Raw genomic sequence first — 22,269 nt, 5'->3', positions numbered from 1 at the left:
TAAATTTGCACCATTTCGGTCCACATTTAATATTTGAAGAGGAGGTACTCTTCATACTGCTTCTGTCCTCCTTTGCAGTGGGGTTTACTTCCAGGGAACAACCATTGGCATGGCGCCCATTATGAGCATGTGTACAGTTGAGCAGTCGGGAGGCATTGTCATGGTGAGTATAAAACCTTCACCCTCCTCATTCCTCTTCCTCTGTGTAGCCTGATTGTATCAGTGTGGGCATTGTTCCAGGCTTGATTTACAGTAAAAGGTGTTTGTTGGAAGTGTTTGTTGGAAGGGCCTTCACACACAGGTCTGGCAGGAAAGTTATGATAAATAAATATAATGATATTTGTGCTGTCGCTCCCACAACCTTCATGCCCACACTATTACTACACCCATGTACACAAAGGAATCTGTAATAATATACTCTCAAAGGCTTTGCACTGCACATGCATACACCTTTGTAAGGACCTTGTAAGTCTTCCACTCATTCAATCTGGCTTTCTTGTGACATCTCTAAAAAGCCTGGTGGGGCTTTGTGATAAATAGTTTATGCGAGCTCTTACAGAGCACACATTTGAATCAGAATGCATTTTTTACACACAACTGCACATCAGCCCTGGTACACAAAATTATTACTCATCATAAATTAGCTGCCTGTTGGGTTCCTCTGCCCGCACTCGCACTTGACACCCATGCCAAATCACAAAGTGGCTATCAGCCCACTGCCATTAGGCCCAAGCCCAGATGTGTATCCCCATTAATAGATTATGTTTTCTGCTGGCCATAGCTGCGATGAGGCTACTCCAGATGTTTGTCTTCCCCGTTACTTACAGATGGCAGATGGCTTGGATCATGATTAAAGGTCCTTGTAACCAGTTAGAGGGCAGCCGCACGAGATTACCATTTTCTTAAACCATACACTGCCGTGTGTTAATCAGCCTCTAATCCTTTATGTGGTCCCCATGTTCTTTCAGTTTGCAAATTTTAATGTTATTTTTCTAATAACTTCACTGGGTCCTTATGTGTTATGTGTTTGCTAACAATATCCACTTTTTATATGCTACTCTTGTCTGGGAGAAAGGTTATTTTCTCACATGGCTGGAAATGATATCACAAAAATGATCAGAACATTCGTTGATTTTAACCAACACTATCAAATTATCAGCAACACTACAATAGATTATACAGTAGATGCTTCAGAGTAATGACTGTGGTTTCCAAGATGGTCATCCATTTCTTCTGACTCTTGTATAACACTTTGTGAGAAAGGCTATGAATTACACACACGCACACACACACACACACACACACACACAAATACATGTACAAACACACATGACACACACTGATAAACATAACAGAAGCAAGGGAAAGTTTTCCCATCCTTCTTGTTAAATGTGGGTTGCAGCTCCCTGTGATGCTGCTCTGTAATCAGAGCAGAAAATAGCTCAGCTTTCACTCAACTTTGACATATGATTCTGCCTTTCAAAGGAAGTATGTGATTTTCTATATGGCAGAGAACATTCAAAGACCACAGTCACATATGCAGAAGCCAAGTTGCTTTCTTTTGGGAGTTTTCTACGTCATGAAATGTATATAAATGGTAGAATGTTAACGCCCACCTCCCCCAGCCCCCAGTTTTGAGTGTGAGAGTGTGTGAAACCACGTAGCCCGCTTCATTCATTCATTTTCAAATATATGCTGATCAAAACAGTTTTAACTTCAGCAGCTAAAAGCAGCGCTGACCAGCTGGAGGAAGACTCTCCCTCTGTGACTGTCTGCAGCAGGAAGAGTTGCTGTTAGCCAAAAAAAACACAGAAATCTTCCTCATATTTTAACCCTTTTTCTCAGTCTCACTTTGGTATATATGGAATATGTACTACATTGATGGCCTCACTCCAAACTCTCCCTTATATCTACGTCTCTTCTTCGAAGTCTCCTCTCTCTTGTCCGTCGGCAAAACAAACATTTATCAATGCAGTAGTGAGTCATACAACAGTAGCTTTGTGGAGCTATGATATGGGTCTGCTGGGGTAATGGAATGACAGATGAATTCAGGCCTGCATGAGGAGAATAAGTAATAGAGGAATGATGAGGGGGTCAGATCGGACAATGAACTGTCTCTAGAATCTGCAGCTTACAAATTGCCTTCTTTGAACTTTCCATGTTCCTTCTTTTCTTTCTTTTGCTTTTTTCTCAAGTGATTGTGCACTCCTCTTTAGCATGGTTTTTGCTTAAAGCTTGCTCAAGTACCTGTAAGTTGACAGATTAAACATAATGAATGCACTTTGATGTTCTGTTTTTATAATGTAATCATGTCATTTTCCCATCATAGGATCATTCTGAGAACCCACTGGGTGCAGCAGTGACTTTGGCCCATGAGCTGGGACACAATTTTGGCATGAACCACGACACCCCAGAGCGCGGTTGTGGCTGCAGGATGACCGTTGATCGTGGAGGCTGCATCATGACCCCCTCCACAGGGTGAGACTTGTATGATCTTTCCATACAAAAAGCACAAAACAAAATCTGTACTTGTTGCACCACAGTCACTTGTTGGTAGTGACAGTTTTAGCTGTATATTTTGTGGTTGTAGACTTGTTTGATGCTTATTTTTTTCACACATTCACCTTTCAACGTGTGCTCTATTCATCATTTATTTACAGCATTTTTTGCTATGGACAGAACTGGCTGAACTGGCTTTAGATTTAGAATATTCACCTCAGAAAAAAAGTTTTAGAATGGGGACTTCAGACTGTGCCTCTCCGTTTTGGCTGCATTGATTTAGAGCTTCAGAGTTTTTACGCTTTAAATCCTTGTTTCTCACAGCTATGGGATTAAAATGTTTATCAGCCTAACTTTTCTGAATAAATTAGCAACTTATTTTGCACATGAACAGTCAAAAAAGATTAATTAACCTTCACTAGTTGCACAGGTTGGACAATTTTCATCTGTACATGATGCTCCAATGTTAATTGTTGTTGTATGAGGAGAGGGTCCCAAACATCCACACAAAGACACACACACACACACACACACACACACACGTTGGCCTGAGACTAAAGCAGCTGCTCTAGCATTCTATTCGTGTTGCCTGGGTCGCTGAGATAACAGTGTAGCTGCAAGTGATGGACTCTGTGACTGTTAGTAAACAGTGAGCAGATAAGGGAAACCCAGAGTGTAATACCAGATTTCACCCTCAGTCTGATGCCCGTCTGGTTTGTCTGATGGAGAGTTTCCTAAGCCATGGGTGAATGTGCTCAGGACAGATTCCACAGCACTGAGAAGAAGAGAGAGACAAAAGGGTGAAAGACACAGTTACTATTATTATTCAAATGTTTTTATTGTTCTTTTAACAAACAAACAAGCCTACACAGACCAACCAACACACACCAACAACAACCTCAACATACATATAATATCGTGTATTATAAGGGGAGGGGGGGTTGGATCATACACATTAATGGGGCTTTGTCCAGGTTTGAAGTTATAGAATGAAAGATTACCAGATTTTATTAAAAAAAGTTCTGGTTAAGCCTTGAGTAGCATGCTTAAGCTGTCTGAGTTTGAGGGTGCCATTACATCCTCCAGATAACACTGATGAGATGATGTTGTAGACACTGGACAAGCAGTGTACAGGAGGCTACAACTAAAGGTTTTGTGATCTTTAAGTCCTCCGTTGCTGCCCTAAATATGTCTGTCAAAAGTAACTGTGCCATATACATTTAAAACCCTGCCCAGAAATCTTCCAGCTGCAGACAAAACCATAACATTTGGCTGTGGTTGCATGGATCATGTCCACATCCCAAGACATTTTCATCTCCTCCTGTCAAGAGTTCTGCCAATTTCCTACTGGTTAGATGGATCCTATGAAGTACTTTAAACTATAGTTGTCTGTGCCTGATGCACATTGATTAACAATAAACCAGACCAGACACTAAATACCAAGACATTTCCAAGATTTCTTCTTTCATTGTACCTTAGTCTGTTCTAAGGAAGGAAATGGAGCAGCATGGATCGAAGACACAAAGAGAGCAAACACTTAATTAGGAGGACAGACAGAAAAGTGGAATGCACTCATGTAAAAACATGTAAATAGGTGTTTGCAGTATTGTGGTCTAGCAAGAATTACATTAAAGACTGTGTAAAGTGCATTCAGACATTTTCTTCTAAACACATTAAATAGGTCATAAATGTATTTCTAAAAAAGGTGTAAAAAGCATTTCAACCATTTAGATTTGAATTGTGGAGCTAGGCTTCACAAACTGTGTTTCAAGATTTCTGTGTTCAGGATTTAGTGGGCGGGTAAAAATCACAGCGGTGATTAGCATAAACCTGCCCCTGCAGCTGTAGAGGTATAAATACATTCAGCACACACTACTACTACTACAGTCTACAGTTAGCTGAGTTAGCTGAGTTAGCCGCCGGGCTAGCCGCTGAGTTAGCAGCAGAAAGCTCTCAGACGTAGCGTCCATGTTTCTGGTAGAGATGGTGAATTTGATTGACAGGTGACACTTGGTAGGGGGCGGGGTTTCAGCAACCAAGCACTCCCACAGCGTTTGGGAGCAGAGAAAGAGGCTGACTTTTACACAACTTTGAAGCCCAATTTCATATATTTGGCGATTTTTTTTTAATCATTTAAATTTTGCAGGGTGGTTAACAACACACTTTTCTGTGGTATGTCAAACTCAGAACACATATTTATTCTTACTCTACACTGACTTTAACTAAGATATGAGCTAAACTGAGCTTGTGTATGAACCAGTTCTAAATTAGAGTCTTTGAAGAGTCCCTGTGGATGTGTGATTTTGCTGACCTTAGTTGAGGGGCTATTGTCATTTAACAGTGATATGATAAAAAGCTGGTAAGGGCTGTTACTAAAGATTTTTTTCATTATCGATTCAATTTTTCTTGATTAATCGGTTCATTGTTTAGTCGATATTGTAATTGATTGATTGAAATTGATTGCACCTCTAAAGCTTCTTTCAGTTATGCGAACATTTAATCAACAAACACACAGTGAAAGGAAAACACAGGTGGCTCATGAGTACGTACTTCAAATATGCTACAAAATCTGATGCTAAAACATCTCTGTACGTATGTATGTATGTATGTATGTATATATGTATGTATGTATATATGTATGTATGTATATTGCTGAGAACCCAAGGAAGTCCTGTGTCAAATGGGGTGCAATTTGGACAAGCAGCATATTTAATATTAATAAACTTTGAATAAACAAGCAAACATCAAGCCGCTCACCTCTGCAGCAGCAGGGTGGTGCTTTATGGCTCTGCTGCTTGTCATGAACAGAGACAGGAGCTGTGTTACAGAGAGTATTTTCACATGGAACACTGGGACACATAAAATGTTTAATATTTATAAACTCTAAATAAACAAGCTGAGCACAGAGTATGCTGTCCAGGAGTAAAAAGAGCATGGAGTTAAAGTGGTGACTGTCCTCCACTACTGAAGTGGAGCATTTCTCTTCTGAATCTGGAAATGAATTTAGATCTGTGTGAGTGGATATTATTTAGATAAAATTTGATGATTTGGAAATTGCATCTTAACTGGAAATGGGTAAATGAGATTCGTAATATAGTTAAATAACAAAATGACTACTCAAAATATTGTCTGTAAGTGTTCATTAAATCCTCAAGTCCCTGCATGAGTTGTGAGAAAAATATTCAACATTTAGTTCCTGATCTGTAAAAACAGCTTTTAATCAAGAATGGGCAGACTCTTAGGCTACTCCCTATGGCCACTTCAAAACCACTATGTCTCATAGAAGCACAGATCTTTTGAGCAAAAATCCCCACTCAAATTAATCTAACTGAAGCCACAGAGAATACATGATCTAAGGGTCCAGTATGATCGATCCACTTTATTTTAGGATGCAGATTTTTTCCAAGAGCTTTCTGTTATGTATTTTAGTTTTAAGTCCAGCCCTCATCATACTTGAAAATGAGAAAAGATTCACAGTACTTCACATTTGTGCATAATAGAATGTAGAAAGTTCCATATACACATCAATAGTATTCATTGTTCTGTTCATTAAAGCAGCAATATCGGAGGCCAGGCAATTGGCCTTTTCCAAATAGGCACTGCACTAGTAACTAACAATATACAAGAATATATATATTTATATTATACAAAAAACTTAAATTACATTTTACTACACCAGTAAAAAAAGGGAGGAAGGCATGTCAAAAACTGTGCTTGTTTGTGCACACTAGCAACAGTGAGCTCATCCTGCTGCTCTCATACAATAACATTTGTTTCAGAGAACAGATGCATAATGCACATTGAGCACCGCTGGCGGCTTTATGCAGTTAACTTTTGAAATATGCACTCAGTGTACTAATATGACGACTTTGTTTTAGCTTGTCATCAGCCAAAGATATCGAATGATGTCATGCAGAGAGTTTAGGAATATGACTCTCTGATCTAAATGGGTTAGAATGAGTCACGGCATTATTGAATTTTTTATAGCAATAGGTTAATAAATCACAGTTGCTCCTTTTCTTCACTCACACTCTGCTTAGACACATTAATAGTTGTGAGAGGTGATCAGTGACCTTTAAATGTGAAACTTGCTCTTCTGTTTGTATTGTAAAGGGTGCAGGATAAATCTATACAACCTGATATGATGACATTTTGCCTGACAATTTTTGTTTGATACATTGATTCCAAGTATCAGTATTTTTTATTTATTGATTAATATTTTTAATTGTGCATTGACCATCGTTTACTGTGCTGCAGTGTAGCTACTGATGCTCATGTGAAGGTGAAAATTAATACAAAATTCATTGGAGTTCATTGATTTCTATGATGCTGTGGTGAGCTGAATATAAAAAAACTGGAAGGCTGAAAGATTATATAATAAGTTGTCAAGTTACCAGTTTATTAGATACAGCTGTAATGTACAATCTAATACACACTAATGTAACAGCTCTGCAATATGCTCTACCAATTAGATTCAGTTTATATCCACCTGATATACTCTGTCAGTACATAAAGCTGCATTTACTAATATTTTCATACCAAAGGAATAGCTGACATACTGTGTGATAAGTTTTTACCATATTTTTAATCCATACTGGAGAGTGAGATTCATCTAAATTAAAGAGTACGGTCTGGACCTGCTCTATGTAAAAAGTGCCTTGAGATGACTTTTGTTGTGATTTGGTGCTATATAAATAAAGATTGATTGATATTTCAGTCTTTATGCTAAGCTGAACTAACCATTTGCTGGTTCTATCTTTATATTTAGAATACAGATATGGAAGCACATGCACAAAACCAATAAACACAGTATCTAGAATGGGAAAATAATCCTTAAATAGTGGGTTAAATAACTAGTAGTCTAGCTCACAATGGTGAAACCCACAAAGGCAAAGGAAGGCTTTTTTTTGGTATAGCACCTTTAACAACACTGCAATAAAAAAACCATATAGACAAGACATTAAAGAAAGACAAAGCATTATAAGAAGAGCAGAAACCCACTGAAGATAGTAAACACAAGTTGAACAACACATAATAAATAGAAGAATAAAATTGAGAGTCATCATAAAGAACTGTCACCATCAACCAACTTTGTAGTTTTAAAAAGCTTGTTTAGGCAACTTCATTCTTTTGGCTTATTTTTACCACTACAGGCAACTGTTTTCACCTCTGGCAACCAGACACTACCTGCCCATCTAGTTAGCAACTAGGGTAAAGCAGCAGATATTTCTTTCAGCAGTTTGTGGAAACCAAAAACCGAGCTAAAGGTGAATATTAACCTGTCAGTAAATTTGCAGGGAAACTGTTTTTTTTTTTTTGGTGGCAGGATGAAACTTGCAATGCTACAGTGGGAGGAGGGGGCAGGGGTTGTACAATTATGGAGGCTAGCTGTCCGAGCCATTTCCACATCATGCTTAGAATACATAGTGATATACAGCCAAACGCTTTAAGTCTTTGTTTAACCTTTTATTTTACAAGGGCATTAAAACAACTGCCTGGCATTTAGCACCAACATACAACAACCATGTGTTCACAGTCTGTTCACTTGGTGTAAAATAGTCAGTAAGTATAAAAAACAGTTAATACAGTTCTAAAGTAATGGACTTTTCTTTTTGTTTTAGTGTTTAGGATTAGAGATCAACTGTACTGTCTGAACAATGGTATTGTCTATATAATATTTGTTGTGGTGCGTCAGGCCATGGAGTAAGTTTGTCATGGAAAACATTTTGCCAGAGTTTCTCAGCCAGCTTGAAAGATTAAAATTATGGAACTAAATTCAAGCCTGACTTAGCTGGTTATCTCCCAAATTGAATTTTCTGAACTGTCAGGATGAATTCAGTTTCCTGTTGACAAAACCAACAATTTCAGCAACCAATATAGAACTCATTTCCCCCATCATAGATCTGCTTCCCTTTTTTTTTTTAAATATATATTAGCAGCCTGCTTTGACTCTCAGCCCAAATGCCTCCAGAATGTTAAACACTACATTGTAAAGCAGTGTAGCTTGTTTGACTGTGTGTTTTGGATACTCTTGGCTTAGACATGCTAATGGAGGAGAGGACAGGCTGCATCTAAATGACGTGATTATCAGTGACGCTGCCAGCTGCAATCAGGGCCAGGGCACAAAGAGAGAGATCCGCAGAGAGGTGCTTTATGCCTGGATAGACAGGCAGAGCAAGTAAGCAGTGGTTTTATTTGTCTTTTATCTCCCTCAGTTGTAAAGTAGGGAGAGAAACACAGAGAGAGAGAGAGTGAGAGTGGGAGACAAACAGAAGAAAAATGACATTGAAGGAACTATTTGGGCACACATTCTCTATTATTTATTTGTCTTCCTGGGGTCCACACAAAAACAAACAATTAAAATCATTCTGTTATCAATACAACAAAAAAAGAAATCCAAGCCAAATATAACCAATTAAGGATATAACCTAAAAACAATTAAAGGTTCCGAAAGAGCAAAATAATTAGCCACGATAATTGTTTATGCCTCTCAGAAAAAACAATGAATATTTAATCTGGCTTCTCTATCTTTACAATTTGAAGGTTTTTTATGCGTTTCTCAGCAGCAAATAAAATACATATAGTTTTGGCAATGTTAAGTACTAATTTATTCATTCTCACCCATTTGGTAATACTGTGCAACTCAACATATAGATTCTCTCTCAGCTCCACTGAAGTTGATGATACACAAAACAACAAGTTGAGTCATCAGTATACAAAACTACATCAGCAATTTTAACAGCTCATGGTTAAACATGTGTGAAAATTGAAAATGAAAGTGGACCCAAGCAACTTCCTCATGGAATACCACAAGATTTATTTTGCTGTCAGAAAAACTCTTGCTGTATTGGGCTCCTTTGGCAAGACAGGACCAGCTATTGCTCAGCTCCGGTACTAGATAGTAACACCATTATTCTGTGGTCCTGCTCCATCACCACCAGAGCTCCTCAGGCTGCCTCCTGAATCCTCCTGTTGGATCAAACTCACGTCGGCAAGGACATTTTCCCTCCCAGGTGCTACAGTTTCAGTTTAATGGTCCAAATCCCCTGCCTGTTCTCACAATACTTGCATATTACAAAGATCATCATCTTTCTCCAATACTTAAGCTCTTTTATGCAGCAACAGCGCCTGGACGACCTGGCTAATTCTTTCAACAATATCTGCCTCTTTATCCTTGATCGTATTGTTCCTTTCAAAATGAGAAAGAAAAGGCATCATTTTTCTCCATGGCTCAGTGAGTACACTCGGGCCCTTTAGACAATGCAGAAAAGTTGAATGTGTATGAAAGGCTAATAGGTTACAACTCTCCCTTGACATACTAATAAGTCACATGGTCAAATATCAGCGTGCTATTAAAGAGGCAAGATCAGCCTATTTCTTCAGTTTGATTTCCAGTAATTCCTAAAACTCCAAAGTCTTACGTAAGATTCTGTTGTCAGTAGTTCTTACACCTGTAACACTGAACGTAGCCCTGAGTAAGCAGAGGAATTTCAGACTGACTTTGTTGAAAAGGTGGAGAATATCGTTTCAAACACACATGTCCTAATGTCCTTGAACTGTACAGTGCTGACTCAATTTCAGCCAATTTCCCTCTCAGTCCTAGAAACCACAGTCTCTCATATTAAATCCTCTGCCAGGCTAGATATTATTCCCTCTAAACTTTTAAAAGACGTATTGCCCACTGTCAGTCCCTGCATCTTATCAATTATGAATTGCTCCTTGGCCACTGGTATTTTTCCTTCTCATTTTAACAATGCTATTGTTTCATGTCAACCTATTTTTTTAGTATATATATAGCCTATAAATATCTTTCTTATCAAATGAGAAAATTATTGCCTCTCAACTGATTGGTTATGAGCATTACCAGCATTCTCGATAACTATCAGTCTGTTTTTAGAGTTCTACACAGTACTGAGACTGCCTTAGTTAAGGTGACAAATTACTTGTTCCTTAGTGCAGATAAAAATGAATGCTCCATTCTGGTCCCTTTAGACTAGAGTGTAGCCTTTTACATGGTGGACTGCTGCATTCTTCAACAGCATCTTGAAACTTGGGCTGGTCAAAATGGATCTGCTCAACTTATTACACTCGTACCTTTTCAGCATTACTTCAAACTAAACAATGATAAAACAGAAATCATCTTATTTGCTAGACCTTTATTTGTGAATTGTTTGTAAATTGTATTGATATGTGGACTCTGCAGTAGATTCGGCAGACACAGCTCTGTTGGTTTTATACATTGGCTCCCCCACCAAAACGATCTGCTTGTCAGTTTTGTCTGATCTGGTCTGCTCACCTGTGGACCGCTCACCTGTGGGGCTCCCACGCCTTCCTACTCCTATTGCTTTCCGGGTATGTTACTCCTCTCAAGATCATATAAACCCAATTCTCGCCTTCCTGCATTGACTTCCTGTTCATTTTCGCATTTTAAAATTTTACTGTTGACCTTCTAGGCTTTAAATGACCAGGCCCCAATTTATATCTAGTAACCCCCTTATATACCTGGGCGCCCTATTAGATTGGCTGATATTGGCTTTCCGTACATTTCTAGAGCCTAATTATTGACTAAGGGCTATCAGGATTTTGCAGTTTGGACCCCCGAACTCTGGAACGACTAACTAATTATTATTGTTTTATTGTATTTTATCTTCATGTGAAGCACTTTGTAAAAGTTTATTATTATTGATATAATTTGAGCTTTGCAATAAGAGTGTTGTGGTCAATGATATTAAAAGCTGCATTGAATCCAAGAGGACACACATGGATGTTTTTGACAGGCATATGAGCCATAACGACTTGCCAGGAGAGATTTGTGTTAGTAATGGAAAGGACAGAGGAGAGGAACAGACTTGGACCTCCCAACATCCCCACAACTTTTAAAAGACTTCCAAAAGCACTTTCTTGTGTCTGTACCTATAACTGGGTAGGAAGGAGAAAGACAGCAGGGAGTTATGGCTGAACTTTATGGCCAAGAGGTGAAGTCTTTGTCAAAACAATATGAGGGAGCTTGTGACTTGTGTTATTTTCTTGTCAAAATGACAGAGTGAAAGTGAGTTGAGAAGGTAAAAAATGTCATTATATGAAGATATTCTGGTGTGGAGAGATGGGAGAAAGCTAGTGCGAGTAAATGTTTGCGGTAAATTTAGCTTGTGTTTTGCTTTTTTCCTGATATTTAATCACCACAGGCCCCTGCCAGTGTTGCAGCCTAACATTTGCCAAAAGGTCAGACATGTCTCTCCTGCTTAACTCGGACTAAATGCCTGTCAGTCTGTGGTGCAGCTGAGAGGGCGATAGAGGCAGCTTGATGTCAGTCAGAGAGCCTACAAATAGAATAGCCCTCGTGTGACCAATGCCTCTACTGTCTATGGACCAATTTCACTCTTCATCCAGACTGACGTTTCCTCCTCTGAACCCACCGGCCTTGCCTCATGTGTTGAGTTAATCAAACTGACAGGAATCATCTGTAGTGCTCATACAGTATGATTGTATATTCAGGAAAAGATACTTGATGTACTAAAGCCTGTATCTCTAAATCACTGTAAGGGCTTATCTCAATGCTACAAGATCATTTTGAATCATTGCGGAAAGGTTGCTTCCTTTCTATTTCAGGTGGCCCAGTTTCCCCACATCACCAGTTTTTTTTTCCTTACATCATTCATCAGTTGTAGTTGTAGTTTTGTTTGTTTGTTGTAGTTTATGATTTGTTAAAACAGGTCAGTACTACTGTGGAGATGTATTTTCCTTTTTTTGTTATTACTGTTCTGTTTTTGATGTCGGTGGAGATCATCTGCACAACTGAACTAGTACAGGTATTACTTATAATGTTTCTTAATATTCAGTTGTCCCATGACTTTGTGACAATGATTATGCATGAGAACAAGACCATGTAAACTGCACCAGCTAATTCATACATTATTGATTTGATTATTTGCGCCTGTGCAGTCCCATCAGTGATAGTGAAAACAGGTGTGCATCATTAAGTCCTCTAAAAAGTCCTCTGAGTACAGTCAAGTGGAGGAAGGAAGGGTAAAGGAAGGGTAAAACACTTCTACAGTAGACATGTATGCACTCACATGTGTACAAATGTGCCTGTAGATAAACTGTTACTGTCAGCAGTTACTGAAAAATCCTCATTCATTGATTTGTTTCATATTGTGTATTCTTTGAAAGCTTCATATCTATCTAGCTCTACCTACCTACTTACGTTAGCAGATGGTATATTCAGACAGAGAAGGTAAAAGACCAGTTTATGGCCTATAGTAAAGTAGTATCTGCAGTTTGCTGTGAGGTTGTGTATTGTACGTGTTGATTTATATGTCTCCCTCAATTTTACATTGCTTCTTGAAATTCCTGGGGTTTGTTTTGTTAAGTATTGATTAGGTAAACTTTAATGTCCTTAGGGGAATTTATCTTAAACATAACTGAGAAGACAATGCAGTGGTTGCAAACACAAAATACATGGCAGTGCATAAACTTGCCTACGTTTCTGCCTTCTGCCAAACTATGTCTCCTGATCTGTGTATGAGGCGCTGGCACTACAGTCATCTTGAATGTATAGGCAGTATAGACAACAGATGGTTGAACCTAACGAAGTATGAATTGCTGGAATTTTATACAAATCCCTCCTCTGAAAATCAACAGATGTGGCAATATGGGAGAGGGTAAATACCTGTACTGGAACTGAGTCTACTACTTGTAATACCACCACATATTTTCAGTATCACTATATGAGACTGTCTGAAATTAATGAGATTATAATCTTAAACAGTATGTTATTCTCAAGGTGAATGACATATTTGTCTTTCAAATATTACGAATAGCCAGAAAAGCAGTTGGCTAATTAGATTTTCTGGAACTGGTGTATGCAGCCAAATTTGTTCCACCCCAGCAAACTACACCTGGAGAGGGTTCAGGGCTTTAAGCTAATAATATCCAGGGAAACCTACACTTTCTGCTTGGCTAATTTCCTGGACAGCAGAGCAGCCGTGTGGTCTCAGCTGTGATAATACGCACTGTCGAAGTGGGTCTTTTCCAAACTGAGATCTGCACATTTCAGCTGCTCTTATATTATTTAATGCTCATTTAGGGTGTGTCTTTCTGTGGGTTTACTCAAAACTTTGACTTCTTTGCCTCATGGTGTCGACTTTTTTCTTTCCTCAGACTGAGGTATTGCCTTTAAATACTGCATTTCTTTAAATATAGCTATGGTTAGAATGGTACACTAAGCATTACATTTGATTTACAATATGTTAACATTATATAGAGAATGATTTCAGCAAAAAAGCCACTGTTCCCTGCTCAATGAACTGAAACGTTCGGCTTCTACAGTCAGCATCTGCATCACTTATTGAATAATTGAATCTTTTTCCTGTTCATATAGATTCATTCTCTTCTTCCCCCTGACAGTCACAGACAATCAGCCAATGTCACAGCAACACTTGGAAAGAACCTCCTCAGATTCTGTCCCTGATTGTGCTTTTGTGCTCATTCAGGTTTGGACAATACACTCCTTTGTATCTGCTTGTTGTCATTAAGAGGTGCACTAGGCAGTGGGTGACAGAGAAATAAGATATTCTCGCAGCATCCTTGGATACCCAGTGAGGTTGACACCACATCTGTTACCGGGATGGGGGAGGGCACCTGCTACTTTGAAGGATGTCAGCTCAATTATCAAAGCTCTGTTCATATGCAGTGGCCACATTGGACATCAGTTAATCCTGCATCATTTGAAATGGTTTCTTGGCTCCTGCTATTCCTGCTCAGTGTGCTCATCTTTAAATAGTCACGCTTAAATGACAGAGCACATCTTAATTTCTCACTTGAAGAGAGTTGTGTTTAATTGGGTTTTAAATACCATTTCATTTATCCAGTTTCTTTTTTGAGAGTCAACTTTGGCTGACATTTTTTTATATATATCTTTCTTATGTTAAATCATGAAGCCAGTGGGGGAGCTGTATAATATACTGGTGGACAAATGCTTGGTCAAGATAATCCTACCTAAGTAAACCGGACGTAGATGATGAAGTGAGTTTTTGGTTAATGCTAAGAGATTTAAGAGAGAACATTAATCAGTCAATAGTCTGTAAAAGGGAGTAACCCTTCAAGATATATGCTCTCTTCTGACTGCTCTCCTCAAGAAAAGTATAGCTGTATACATAATGATGGTGATCAGACCTAAATTCATGTTATAAAAAAACATGTATAACTGGACCCAGCTAATACTTTCCATGTGGGTCTAATTTGGTCAAAGGAAGAAACCTGATTTTCCTCAGTGAAGAAATCTACAACTGACAACCATCCCAACTTTTACTATTAATGCCAGTTTATTAAAAACAGACGTGTGTACCCCCTCATAAACATTCCAGACCCCCTCATACAGATCTGAAACATGTCTTTCTATGCTTGATTTGGACTTGCTCAGGACAGCCAGGCTCTTTTTCCTGACTATGTGTGTGGTAAAAAGACTCTAACAAGTGGGATTGTAGTAACAGACAAGGGCAGACATAGACAGGTAGGTTGGCTTTTGGTCAGTGAGAGATGAAAGCAGCCGACACTCAAAGCTGGACAGTCTGATTGATGTGGACAAAGCGATTGCACCCGAGGGTGGCCGTTAGAAGAGGATGTTTTTGTGTTTTCTGTGTTCTTGGGAAATCTAAAAAAACAGATGTATTTCCCATTCCACCGTTATCTCCACTCCCCCCAGGAGGAGCTTCACTTTAGTCAACTAACAGCAGTGAAATATCCATGCAGTAGCAGCCAAATCCCCCTCAGGCAGAGGTAAAGCATCACACATCCCCATCCCCTTCCCCCCTACTGCATCTGTCTGACGCCAGCCTCCACAAACATATTCTGTGTAATGCTAAATTTTCACAAATCTGTCCTGTCAAGCCGCAAGCTATGCAGACAGCCTCCATGCCCTGTTGCTTTTGAAGACCCAAGTCAGTCATAAGTGCATGTATGACATGTTTCTGTCGAAAGTCAAGCTTTTCAAGTATCCACTGCCAGCAATTTCTATCTGTGCCAGTCCTCTCTGCCAGCCATTGCTCACTGCTACCCCACATTGTCCACATCCCCTTTTTCATTGTCCCCTGTGATTGTGTGAGTTGTTAGATGCTTATTTAATACGCAAAAGCCTGCTTTTTTTGTCATTTTGTGATGCTGTTCTTGTTTGCTTGCTGGGACCCACCATGAGAACCAGGCTGCTACACAGTGTTGTTGTATTGTATGTCCTGTGGCATAGTCAAAGTCAGAGCAGGACACAAGCCTGAGAGGTTGAGCAGCAATATTTCTGCCATTTTTATGTCTGTTCCAGCATTTCATCTCCGTCCTAAGAGGATTTTCCTTATCTTCTTCTTTTGGGTCATTTGTGCCCCCATCAGAATAATAGCACTGTATTCTCCCTCATACTTGTTCATATAATATTTTAGTTTTTCTCTCTTTCCCTATTTATTTCTGGTCCTTTTGGTTTGTCGACTCGCACAAGCTCACTCTAGCAGGAGGACTATTACCCCGGGCTTCACAGCTGTTATTGGCATATCGCGCAGTTTCATCTTTAAAGTCATAACATTTCCTCATTTTCAATACGAAATCCAATTTCTTTCCTCACTAAATTAGACATTAGTCAGCACTTCAGGTAAGCAATACGAGGGAGTGAAATTAATGCGGTAGAAATGATGTGGTTTCAGGCTTGCTATTTTTATCTAGTTTCACATACACACACATGCTCACACACACATTGCCCACATTCAACATACCCCTCCTCACTCTACCACCTTCAGTAAGTTACTTCAATTGGCCCACACTAGCTAGGATATGCCCCATGAAAATGTAGCTGCCTGAGAAAATGGTTCTCTGGACATGTGATGACCCGCTTATATATTGAGTTGGATTGAAAATCTTCAGTATTGAACTGGAGCTCATACAATATCAGTAGACCATTAAATTTGTGTGAAAAGGCCCCTTGAATGAGCAGATTTAACAAAGGCGGCCAGTCAGAGCTCTGTCTGTGTCCTGTCTCAGAGCTTAGGCGGCTCCGCAGAATGATTCCACTTCTCTTGAATTCATTTGGGTTTCTGAACAGTAAAAGTATACATGAAGCAGGATTTTTTTTTCTGTCTCATGCAAATTTATGGAATTTCTAATGTCTCTTCATTTCTTTATTACAATCAACTTTCATTCTTCTTGTAGGTATCCATTCCCAACAGTGTTCAGTACATGCAGTAAAAAGGACCTTGCAGCTAGTCTGGAGAAAGGCGTGGGCATGTGTCTCTACAACATGCCAGAGGTCAAGGTGCTGTACGGTGGCCAGAAGTGTGGGAATGGCTACGTGGAGGAGGGAGAGGAATGTGACTGCGGGGAGCCAGAGGTAAGTCAAGAGAACGGTGCTTCGTCGTCATCTGCTCCAGTGGAGTAGATCCAACTCTGTGGTTATACTGGACAGTTCGGCATAATTATGTGGATGTGAAACAAAAAGTAAAAAAAGATGTTGGATGCTGAATAAACACAATCTAAAACTGGCAAATTCAGGCAAACTCAGTGGGTGGCCCTTTAGCCAGAATGATTAAGAAGCTTATCTCATTTTCACTTAGAGTAAACTTCCCTCTCCCAGGCTATGTGACTGGACCATGAATCATGAAAAAAGGTCAAACAGCCAAAATATTTTCATGTATCATGTACTTTTGTATTTTGATACTCCCTTCACAAAGCCCAATGCCGAAAGAAAACAATGGTAACTGTCCTGTAAGCAATCATCCAAAACCACTGAGAGACTCAGCAGCTCGCAACAGACTCCCCTAACAAACCACAACAAACTTCAAGTTAAACTTTCTCATGACATTGATGTTGTTATTGTAACTTAAAAGCACTGTGAAAAAAGAGCCTAAAAGCACAGAAAACCACCTGAGACCTCTGGTATAAGTGTTTTATTTACATCACACCTCCCCTCAGTCTCCCATGTGTGCTGAACAGTGCTCTGACAGTCTGCCACAGTGATGTCATTTCCTTGTTGAAGGCCCATTAATCAAAGCACTGTCCAGTGGTGTGACAAAGGAAACAAACAAGAGGGTGATGTGGCTGAGGCAAAAACATACTTTCTTTGGCTCTGCCACCCAAACAACTGGCCACACTCTGATGCATGTATCCACCCCCATACTATACACTGTGTTTATCACTCACGCACACTGCAGGGCACCTTAGGAAGTGAAGTTAGTTTTTATCTTCATGAAGTTTAATCATATCTAAAGAATCTTTCAATGTTTTTATTATGTTTTTTTAAATGCAAAGTTAAAAAAACAACAAATATATCCATTTGAGATAACCCCACACAATGAGGTAGAGGTTAACTCGGGTACAAAATGAGAGACCCGAACCCTAACGGACCCGGAGAATTAGTTTTGGTTGGATCCGAGTTAACCTCTACAATGAGGTCCCTTCTGTAGTTCTTCTAGAGCTTTTATAACTAACTATTTAAACCTGATTGACTTACTAATGGGTTTGATTATTTACTGAACTCATGTTATAACGATGTAGTCAATCATTTAGAGGCAACTGTACATAGTATTTTTGTGGAGCCATTGTGTATGACCACCAACAAACCATCTGTGTATTTTACATTTGCCAGCTCCATTTCTGCCAGCTTGCCCTCCCATAACCTCCATGATGTCACCACAGAGTGCCTGCTTGTTTGATCTGTGAGCCCACTTAGACAGAAAGATTAAAGCAACTTTTTCTCTCCCCTCTAAACAATAGGCCTGTCAGGTCCAAGAGGTAAACAGCCAGACTCATAAAACCACACATCAACTGGAAATTAGACGTCCAACAATCCAGCTGCCTTCAGTTCTCAACCTTCAACACATCTTGTCATTACCTTGCAGCACCACCAGCGAAATAGCCACATAGAGAGAAGATGAATAATATATGGAGTTGTTTTCTGTGCAATAGTGCAATGTGTGACTCTACTTGGAAAACAAAACTGATGGGGTTTAGCATCCAATAAAAGATCATCTCAACACCTCCCTAAAGTCTTTTAGCATAACTCCCATATCAACTTATTCGCAGCTGCCAGCAGCCAACTGATCGTATAATCATGGTGAAATGCTGCAATCTTTGCAGTCTCAAGGACTTTCAAATCTCACTGCCCACAATACCCTAATAGTCGGACGAGCCACATGTCCACATCTAATCACGTTGAAGATCTTTACACACACCCTCCCAACTGTTGGACCCGAGTCATGTTTTTTGCTCTCTTGCCTCACTTTGTTGACCTAAACACACTGCTCTATACACAAGATTTCCCCAAATCCAGAACATATGAGCCTGTGTGAATGTGGTTCCAAGGATCTCTAGGTCAGGTTGAGCCGGGGCGGGAATCCCCGGACAGGAAGTGTGCTCTCCTGAACTGGAGGTCTTGATCTGACAGGGCCAGCTGAGAGAGGGTCTCCAGAGCGGAGATCAGGTCCACATGTTGTTAACTATCTTGTTTTCTTTTCACTTCTCCTAGGAATGTATGAATCCATGCTGTAACGCCACCACATGTACTCTCAAGGGAGATGCTGTGTGCGCCCACGGACAGTGCTGTGAAGACTGCAGGGTAAGACTTAAGATGTAGGCTGACATCTTCTCTCTTCACACACTCTTAGACATCCTTCCTCAATTTAAACAACCTTCTGTCATTGTCATAGCTGAAAAAGGTTGGAAATTGTATTTTTCTCTGCTCCTCGGAGGAACATTACAAAACTTTACCCTGCTGAAATTGAAGCTTTTCATTTCCAAACTCAAGTGTAAAGCCCAAAAACTTTCTGACACCTATAATTAATTATTTATGGTAGTTATAGAGTGACTCATAATAGTTTGTCCTTGTATATCATTTAATATCTCAGGTCAGTTCATTCAGACTTTGTATGTTTAAAGAATAGACATGTCGGTTTGGATTGAGGGTAAGTTCTTAGATAAGTCGAATTGTATAAAATGTGCTTCCACTGAGTTATTAATGGTTTTTGCTTTGACAGGGGAATGTTTTTCCTATCTCAGATGTGTGCCCTTTTCTTTGAAAAGGAACATTTGTTGAAGATGATTAAAAGCTCTGAGTTCACTCATTGTGTCCTTTAAACATGTATCTGCACAGACCCCAGGTTTAAGGCAAATGAGTCCTTTCCTTTGTGTGTGTGTGTGTGTGTGTGTGTGTGTGTGTGTGTGTGTGTGTGTGTGTGTGTGTGTGTGTGTGTGTGTGTTGCCCCTTTCGGACACGCAAATGAGCTGGTAATTCTACATGTCGGTCTCATATTTGAATAAGCCCCCCGTTCACATTGTAACCACCTTGTGGTGTTACCTTAACACAGTGGACATCTAAAATGATTGCTGTCACATTAATTCAAAGGCCACAGCACAGTGAGGTTAAATATGCAAGAAATACTGTAGTAGTTTTGAATCATTATCTTAAGAGATGATGATTCACTTTGTCATTTAATTTTTTCACAAGGAGAAAAAATTACCACAAAATTATATGAAAGATTCTTCTCACGTCACATCAGTCTATAAAAATCTGTTCTCACAGATTGTTTTTCTTCTTGTTTTACCATCACAGAGGAGAGCAAAAGAGTAAAAATAACAGAAAACCACATTTGAATTGATTTATAATTAACTTTCATCCATTCCCAGTGCTTCTGATATGAATACTCAGTAAAAGCCTTTCATTGCACATATCATGAGATAATTATTATTATTATATTAATATTATTTTATTTATTATATTACAATTATAGTAGAATCAACCTAAAAACGTACCTCAAGTCTCAAAAATCACTGTATGGGCTCTGCTGGACTATATTAATACAGCAGAAGGATGAAAAATATTAGTATGGGACCAATTAGTGTGAAGCAGGGGTCATTAATTGAGATTTCACCTGAAAAATCAACTTTACACCAGTTGGCAAACATGGTTTAAGCTTTGCAGCTCTGTTTGTAACAGCCCTATCATGTTTGAATAGAGTCATAACGGAGCATTTATAAACCCCCAAAAGCCATAAAGAAATGTTGTAGATTCCATGTCTGAAAAGGGCTCATGTGCTTTCTTTAACAGCTCAAACCAGCTGGCACCCTGTGTCGAGAGTCCGGTAACTCCTGCGACCTGCCTGAGTTCTGTACTGGTGCCAACCCTCACTGCCCGGCCAACGTTTATCTGCATGATGGACACGCATGCCACAACGTGGACGGCTACTGCTACAACGGCATCTGTCAGACTCATGAGCAGCAATGCATCACCCTGTGGGGGCCAGGTATTTCAGTGGCTGCTATTTAGACTATGAATCAATAAGGGAATCCCACTCTTCATTTCGGTAATGTTTGATTTTTGTATTTTTCTTGTTTGTCTTTGTGTGTAGGAGCCAAGCCTGCCCCTGGGATCTGCTTTCAGCGAGTCAACTCTGCAGGGGATCCGTACGGGAATTGTGGGAAGGATTCCAAAGGCTCCTTTGCCAAATGTGATTCGAGGTAAGACTCTGCAGCTGTACTGGTGCGTTAGAGGTACAGAGAAATTACTGTGCAAAACAGAACTGATTAGCTTAAGTGGTGTCATTAGCAATCATCATTACGTCATGGAATCTGACATGTGATCTTCAAACAAAAGTTTACATGTGTGATGAATGTAATTTGAATAGATAGCAGCTAATTACGGTCTACGAAAGTATTCATGGATCATTTCATGCTATTCTTGTCAGCTAATTGTTCTAAAGATCTTCTCCCTTTGGGTGAATTCGGTAATCAAGCTCTTTGTTAATTGATGTAATTGCTTTAATGACCGGAGGACTGAAGCACTGCAGCTCTCACTTCGCAGTCTTTCATCTGTCTCTATGGTTACTTATCTTTTTTTTGTCTTACTTGAGATTGACAGGCCTTTATGTTTAAGACTTTGTTAATTAAGTGTCTTACTTTGTGTTTTCTTATGCATGTCTATATCTTTGTTTCTGTTTGTGTGTGTATGTTGTGTGCAGGGATGCAAAGTGTGGTAAAATTCAGTGCCAGGGAGGAGCTAACCGACCAGTGATCGGAACAAATGCTGTTTCCATTGAGACCAACATCCCACTTCAAGAAGGAGGGCGTATTCTGTGTCGGGGAACACATGTTTACCTGGGTGATGACATGCCTGACCCTGGACTGGTTCTGGCTGGTACAAAGTGTGGAGACAGCATGGTGAGTATATTATTTAATTGTAAAAACACTGAATGCACTGTAGGTCTGGTGTTCATAAACAAATCACATGTGATAAGTACAACAGTCAACTTTTCTGATTTTAAGATTATCCTTTTTTGGTGTTTTAAGATGCTAAATAATTCTGTTTTAACAATACTTTGCTTGTAACAACATATCACTTTAGATTATTACATTATATGATACAATTATCTCATTAAAACAAACTTTTCTCATGATAAGTTCATAAGTTGTTATAACAAGAAAAAGATCCAGTCACAACAGACAATATTTTAGCCTACATTGGCTAGAGAACTGTTGTTTTTTATGTTTTTAATAACTTTCATTTCATGCTTATTTCACACTGTAGCTTAGAGCATCGATTCTTAAACATGTTCACCCCTAAACTGACAAAAACTAGACCATGGACCCCCATTTGATAATATTTTGTCCCAAGGTCCCCCATCTAATAAGATTTTTGCTTTTAGGTTTTATCATAGAAAGTGTAAGAAACCCATGATGAAAATAGCCATACATTCTGTCATTGTGTTACTTATTGATGAAATCATAGTGAAAGTAAAATAATCT

The 22,269-nt window shown here is 39.3% G+C and overlaps 1 protein-coding gene across 1 annotated transcript in view; it reads left to right on the top strand.

Moving 5' to 3' along the window:
• adam12b (ADAM metallopeptidase domain 12b) overlaps positions 1–22,269 on the top strand; it is an 83,515-nt gene that overhangs the window by 45,579 nt on the left and 15,667 nt on the right. Inside the window, exons 10-16 of the mRNA XM_053332847.1 lie at positions 79–163; positions 2,330–2,478; positions 16,687–16,864; positions 18,998–19,087; positions 20,576–20,771; positions 20,877–20,985; positions 21,486–21,684. Coding sequence (XP_053188822.1) covers positions 79–163; positions 2,330–2,478; positions 16,687–16,864; positions 18,998–19,087; positions 20,576–20,771; positions 20,877–20,985; positions 21,486–21,684 — 1,006 coding nt within the window. The remainder of the gene's footprint in view (positions 1–78; positions 164–2,329; positions 2,479–16,686; positions 16,865–18,997; positions 19,088–20,575; positions 20,772–20,876; positions 20,986–21,485; positions 21,685–22,269) is intronic.

Source organism: Scomber japonicus, chromosome 14, assembly GCF_027409825.1.
Source record: "Scomber japonicus isolate fScoJap1 chromosome 14, fScoJap1.pri, whole genome shotgun sequence".
In the NCBI taxonomy this organism is placed as follows: Eukaryota; Metazoa; Chordata; class Actinopteri; order Scombriformes; family Scombridae; genus Scomber; species Scomber japonicus.
This window is presented reverse-complemented; position numbering and strand designations above follow the sequence as displayed.